The following is a 6945-nucleotide window of genomic DNA, read 5'->3' as shown; positions in this document are numbered from 1 at the left end:
TTCTCTCTCAGATTTCAGGGCAAAATTACACATTGGTGAAACAATAAATACAAAAACGGATGTTTTGATGAGCCTTTTTATTGTAGATGTTACATAGTTTTTGCCGTAGGGCGTAGATGCAACAGAAGCCATGGTTGTATAGCACTTGTGTCCAGGTTCAACAGTGAAGTTATGGCACAGGCAGCAATGAGTGTGATGTCATAATGTTAAATTAAAAGACAAAAAAGTTGAGTGCAATGAAATCAAAGGCTTCTCATGGGTGCGGCAGGGATAACTAATGAAGTGGATCTCTGTGTTTCATTACATTTTTCCACATTACAGTCTGTGGTGTTAAAGGTTTAGTAACACAAACGCATACTCCTTTTGTACCAAGCTGAAGTGACAGCTTTTAAAGCCATGCATGGCTTAATTTGTTTAAATTATATTTGGAATAATACTGCCTTTAGTTTATTATACACTATTCTACACAAAGCAAAACAACAGAACACAAATGACAATGAAGTACATCATTTTACAGCCTCCTAAATTACACATTTACTCAGTCTCATTTATGACCAAAATCAGTATAAACAAATAATTGATTTCTAAGATGCATGCTACACATGGAGTCTAAGGTGCTGAAAGGGTTCAGTAAAATCTAAAAAAAAAAAAAAAAAAAAAAAAACTGCTGGTGTGGTTTTATGACGTATTATGTTGCGCTAGATTCTCTCCATAGCTGTTTCCATCACAGTAAAAATAATGCTCGTTGCTACATTATCCTGGACAGAAAACGGCGCTATGTGTGATATAATGTTAGCCAAGGCCATTCATAATGACATATTAGCAAAGTGAGCTCTGTAGTTGAAGAACACAACCAAAAAGTTCCAACTGTGGGCTCCTTCTTATTCACTTCAATAGAGACTTTAAATAGATAAATAATGGAGGGTTATATGCGCCCATGTTATTATGTAACCCCTGATGTTCACATTCATAGTTATGTAAATGACAGATCTCCAGTGATGTCAGCTGAACTACACATCATTTTGGCCTGGTCAATGTTGAACTCTTCTATTACAACTTGACTAGCGGCATATTCTGCAGTAAGGCAACTGAATGTAGCTAACACATAACCAAACCCCTATGATGTCCGAAATGCTCTACAGCTATCTTCATAACATTTAATCAAGTTTTCCATTAACACAGAAAAACTGAACTTTGCCTGGACACTTTTTAAAAACACTGGTTAAAAAGAAATCACAGCACATGTAGTACGTTGGTTGCAGTAAAATCCTCTCACCCCATCGCAGACCACACACCTGTAGCAACATTGTTCAATTATTTGTCCCTGAAAACGTCTTAATAAATAACTGTCTTTAAAGGCACTCTGAAATGTGCAGCTCATAGTTTCAAGAAATAAAACCACATGACTAAACAAAGGTTGCTCACCTGTAACACTACATCTGCTCTCATTTCCAACTGTGACGAAGCAATATGTTTATTTAAGCCGAACATGTTTGTATGATGAATGCAGTCAGACACACCTGACTGGAGTCTCTCCACTTGAAATGGACATTTAAAAACTGTGCTACTGTTTATTTGCTGGTTAAACTGTGGAGTATTTTTTCAGATGTCAGAGTGGTTCATCAGTGTTGAAGGATTTCACATTCCATTTTTGATACCCAACTTTTACATCCAGTGCACTTTTTCCTGTTTGAGCACCTTCTTGAGAAAAATTGTCTAGAAACACAAACTACCACAGTAGTATTAACAGAACACCTTCTGCACAAAGCCATCTAATCAATAGATGAACCATTTTCAATTTAGTTTGTGACTGAAGCTGCAGGGCTCACTCTCAACCCCGGCAGAGGAGAGTTTAAAGTCTTTGTCAACAAGTCACGCCCTTAGGATTCAGTCAAGGCCACAGAGGCTGAGACACGCATACTGCCAACCTCTTTGTTGCCCTCACCCTTGAAAAAAATTGGAATCTTTTTTTCCTGCATGATGACTGTGGTTGAGCCTCGTGGATGCACTTCAATGATATTTATCCAGCGAAAAGCAAAGCTAGGTGGTTTTAAACGCAGCTTCCTGTTTTTCCACTTTCTTCCGGAAGCATTGGTGTCAAGCCAGACGCAAGAATGAGCTCAAGGAGGGTAAAGAGCCAAGCCAGAGGCGAGTGGGTTGCCAAGTTGGGTGTGGGCGCTTGAGGGGCAGTGAACAGGCTACCAGACATCATACTGTCCGGGTCACACCTGCATCTCTGAACCACTGGACAAGCCCAGAGCATTGGCTTCCTCTGATGTTAAACCGCTCTTCAGTGTCCTCCTCACTGTGGAGACAGAGGTGAGAAAATAAAGACAGAATGGTAATGTTTTCTAGGGGGTGGGCTACTAAACTGAATATGGGGAAAATTTCTGAGTCTGCCATTTGTTTACTCACGTGATTTTCTGTTGGCTCGTGACCGTCTTCTCTCACGAGGTTGAGTCCGTGTGCTGGGCCCCTGAGTGGCTGACCTCACGATCCTCTCCATGATCTCATCAGCGGTGTCATCTGTGCAGTTCACCGGGTCATCACTGGCAGAGCACCATGGGGGAACACGCCCTACAACAAATAGGAATAGATCAGGAAACAACTGGCATAAGTAAGGCAGATTTAGCATGCTAACATCCTCATCAGCATCCTCAATGCAGCACTGGGTTGTTGATGCTGCTTAGAAGGAACAGTTTAAGTTTGTCACAATACTTAAACTTTGATTCAACTTTCATAAAAATGTAATGATAATGTATCCACCAATGTGGATACCACCTAATGTTGAGTCATTTGTTTTTAATTTAAAAAATTTCAAAAAAAATCCTCCTGAATCCCCCCGGTAACTCTAAGCTGTAATGTGATAAAAATGTAATGACGAAGTAACTTTCCACTCCTGATAAAAATGAGCAAGCTAGCATGGCTTGAATTTACAGTCCTGCTAAAAGATTAGTTGAAAGGTAGAATTTATCCAATTAAACAAATGTGCTCTCCCATAATTTATGGTCCCATTAGGATTTAGACTTCAGTGTATTGTGTTGATAATGCAATATGTTAAAAGAACTATGTTTGGGCTGTTATAACTTAAATGTCAATAATTAATAAAGGCCCCTCACTCCATAGCACTTTTTTAAACAAAATACTTTTAGACCTCCTGTTATAAGCCATGAAAATAAATGCTTCTCATCTTTTTTCAAAAACAAACTTTTTCTTGTTTTTTTCCTACAACTTCCTGTCCCTCAATCCACAGAGAAACTCCCACCTCCACTTTCATGAGTCCAGGAGACTTCCTTCCATCATCTGTTTATGTTATAAAATGTTTGTAATTCTGACCTCTTGTGCTGCTGGCTCTGGTGCGTGTTCGTAGGCCAGGCACTGTGGATGTCCCGCTCTCTCCTCCCAGTGAGCTGCTCTTCAGCACAGCCTTCATGTTCTCGTGTTCAGCAGCATCTTCAGCATACTGGATCCCCTGAGGCTGACTCTCCTGTGCATCTGATGAGGCACTGCCAAATTTACCATTCTGTGGGAGTGGGGAGGACAAAGGATTGTAATATCTGATGTTTTACTTGCAGTAGATGGTGACACTCAACTCAAATGACCAAATCCACACAAATGGGAAGCTCAAATCCTGATTTTTCCCTGATGTAGTGATCTGAAAAATCATTATTCATTCACTGAAACTGAATGATAAGTACCTGAAAAGACTGTTAAGACTGTTAAGTGAAAAGAGCTAAAATCCAATAGGAGGGCAGTCTCTATTTCAAGTGCACACACCATATAAACACAAGCTGACAACAGTTAATGTTAGAAATAAGTCTCATACCAGACAACATACCCATAAGCAAGGAAGCTGAAACCTTATACTGGAGTTTTGTAGGCAGAATTAACAATAAGCTAACAATGTGTGCCTTTCCAAGGAATTGGATTCCTTTGTAATGTGACATTAGCAATAATTTGGCTGATTTCAAGTGTTAGCAGATGTCTGAGTGAAGCTAGTTAGTGATCAGAGTTGTTGTTTTACCTCTAAATACTGTAATACTTTTGACTCATTGTATATTCAGCTGCTACTCAACCAGAGGGGTTAAAATGATACAAAAATTCAGGTTACTACCATTATACCAATTTTACTGAATACATCAGGACAACTTTCATCAGCATGTGACTGTATTTGAGTTTTCACTTTTGATAGTGATAAAGAACCATGAGCGAAAACTTAGCAGACCTTTCACATGGGTCAATTTCTAATAATGACAGCACTTTCAAGACTCAAAGAGTAAAACTAACTCAGAGGCAAATCTTCCACATGTGCGTTAAAGCGTTTACACTGAAGGGTAAAAAGGCATTTCTGCAGACATTCGTGTGTAAAGATCTCCACTTTGAGTCCTGATAAGGGCCATTTGTTTCTTCCAGGAAGTAGCTACAGTAGGAATCCCTGTGAAGCAAACATCATGCAGTCACCTCTTTTTCTCTTCTTGTCATCACACTAAAGTTTCCTTGTTCATTCAGGTCACACAAACACACACACACACACACATACATAGAAAACCTGTCAGTCTAACTGATGACGTGCCCTTTGTTAATCCTCATCAACACAACGGCTATTGTTCAAAGTTACAACATCAGAGTCTGGGTTAATGTTAGTCAACACAAAGTTCACATGCCCTTCGGCTGCACACAAAGTTCCCCCCTACCTCACTCTCATCTTCATCCTCACTCTACAGAAATAAAGGGGGAAAAGTCAAAAGGTGTGTCATAAATACAGAATACTCCAAGTGTCAAGTGAAAACTTACCACAAAGTCAACTTTTTTCACGATAAAAAACGTTTTTTTTGTGCTGTTGAGTAGTAAACATGAATAGTTTTACATTGTTAGAATAAGACCTGCAGTACATAACCAGCACAGTAAATATGAAGATGCCCACAGAAATAAGGCAGCTGAACTGAGAAGCTTCAAAAATGTCCACCACTCCTCTAAAGCTCATTTATAGTTGACTTATTGTGTTTCATAAAGGCAAATGTTCAATATTTGTGTGTTTTATGTGGTATAAGGAGTGGGGCGAGGCTAGCTGCTATGAAACAGAGGAGCATCTTTAACATCTTTGTAAGATTGCGGTTACGCTCTGGGCCCTGTTTTATTCTCCTTCAGGGACAGCCAAAGGTTTGAATTTTCACACAGTGATTGAATTAGAGTCCCTTTGAAGACAGAGGGCCCCTGCCAGGGCTGGATGAGGATTCAGCACTGAGCAGTCGGCTCCTTGGGGTTTTAAAGGATTCTAATCATGCACGGAGGTCTTTGCTCTGGCCCTTCTGAGCCTGCTGCAGCTACAGAATGAGATACACTAAAAACACCGCACTGTTTGTTGTTACAGGAACCTATACATGTGAATACAGAGGAACTCTCCTGATGTCATTATAAATGTATGCGTGTCTGGCAGAAAAAGCCACGTTTGGCGCTTTAACCAGATTAAAGATAGAACTAGTGTCCAGGGATTGATCATATTGTGTCACAGGATTGAGAAAGTCCTTAAAATAAACAAAGTGGTGGATCAGGAAATGGAGAAAGTCTACATGAGTGTCTCTCGTGCTGAAGAGCACTTACATCTGTTATCATTTTTCCCCTGGTCTTGTTTCTCTCTCGGTGGTTGGCCCTCTTCTGTTTCTGTTGTAGCACGCGCTCTCTTGTTGTGCGATACTCCAGGGCAAATTCACTCAAGATCTTGCTAAAGCGATGAATGCTGACCTCACGTATCGCGTATATCGGATGGCCCAGGAACATCAGAAAGGCATGAAACCTGCAGATGTGGAGAAACATAACATGTCTGTGAGGAGAGCAGATGGATGTTTAACAGGGTTTTTGGCTGTTGAAAGGCAGTTTTTCCTTGCTACTCTTACTTTGCTGATTGCTTATAATGTTTGCTATTCATTCTGGGGTCAGTGCTTCAAACTTGCAGCTTTTCCTGTTCATCACCAAATGTCATCCATTTTCCAATGTTTGGCATGCATGGAAATACTTCTTTTTTTTATGGATTCCTATAGGGACACTTTTGTAACAATTTATTAAAATCTTAATGTTTTGAAAAAAAGAATAATGCATAAAAAATTTCAAAGTTGTTACTCATCTGCATATTTAAGGCTGTGAAAATCCCCTTCGCAGAAATCAATGTGCATGTAGTATATGAAAAATATCTCATTTTTTGTGTTGTTTTTTTTGTTGTGTTTTTTTTTTTATTTGTGTATGCTTTGTGTGGTTTGTTGATGTCTTAAGTTACCTGTTGATTATTCTTCGATGCACAATCTTCAGAATAATGATTCTTTCTGCACATTCTTTGAGGAAGTCCGACATTTTTTGTTTCAGTGCTAGTTTCATCTCATGTTTTGCAATGACTTTGAGATGATCCCATGATGCTTTGCACCTTCGTTCCATCTGGGCCAGATTGTCTTGAAGCTGGTCAAAGTCCACCTGACAACAAACATCCCATACAGACTGACTTTACTGAAAGAGACGTGTATTTACAGCCCAAAAACCTAAATGAAACAGAGAAGACAATGTTTGTTTTAAAACAAACTCACCTTTGTTAATCTGGTGACGGCTCCTATCTCAGAGTAGAGATCAGTACTGTCTGGAAACTTCTCGACCACGATGGCGCAGGTGTGGTGCAGCAAGGACTGCTTGTGAACAGTATCTTTAACCTCTGGGACTTTCTCCAAGTAACTCAGCTCAAAGCCTTTGGCCTGAAGAACAGAAACATGGTCACAACGTGGGAAGGAAACAACTGTCTGGAATTAAAATCAAAAGGCGACAAATTGCGGTCAATTTCCTTTTGGGCAGAGTCAGAAAACAAGGGGCTCAAAGGAGTGCCAGAGTAGATGTGTAGATTCATTTGGACTGATGATTAGCAGAAACCACAATCTACTTCAGTTGTTCCACACAACACAGCCAAGC

At 39.8% G+C, this 6945-nt stretch overlaps 1 protein-coding gene across 4 annotated transcripts in view; it reads right to left on the bottom strand.

The window, feature by feature from the left end:
- Window positions 1–62: 62 nt before the first annotated feature.
- Window positions 63–6945, bottom strand: part of fhod3b (formin homology 2 domain containing 3b) — a 125916-nt gene continuing 119033 nt past the window's right edge. For 3 of the 4 annotated variants that reach the window (XM_041793419.1, XM_041793421.1, XM_041793423.1), the window contains 7 exons: window positions 6573–6734; window positions 6272–6462; window positions 5602–5794; window positions 4695–4718; window positions 3337–3523; window positions 2416–2577; window positions 63–2305 (listed from right to left, as the gene is read on the bottom strand). In XM_041793419.1, coding sequence (XP_041649353.1) covers window positions 2223–2305; window positions 2416–2577; window positions 3337–3523; window positions 4695–4718; window positions 5602–5794; window positions 6272–6462; window positions 6573–6734 — 1002 coding nt within the window. In that variant the 3' untranslated portion in view covers window positions 63–2222. The remainder of the gene's footprint in view (window positions 2306–2415; window positions 2578–3336; window positions 3524–4694; window positions 4719–5601; window positions 5795–6271; window positions 6463–6572; window positions 6735–6945) is intronic. The other variant, XM_041793420.1, reaches the window with a different exon arrangement.

This window comes from Cheilinus undulatus, linkage group 8 (genome assembly GCF_018320785.1).
Source record: "Cheilinus undulatus linkage group 8, ASM1832078v1, whole genome shotgun sequence".
Taxonomy (NCBI): domain Eukaryota; kingdom Metazoa; phylum Chordata; class Actinopteri; order Labriformes; family Labridae; genus Cheilinus; species Cheilinus undulatus.
This window is presented reverse-complemented; position numbering and strand designations above follow the sequence as displayed.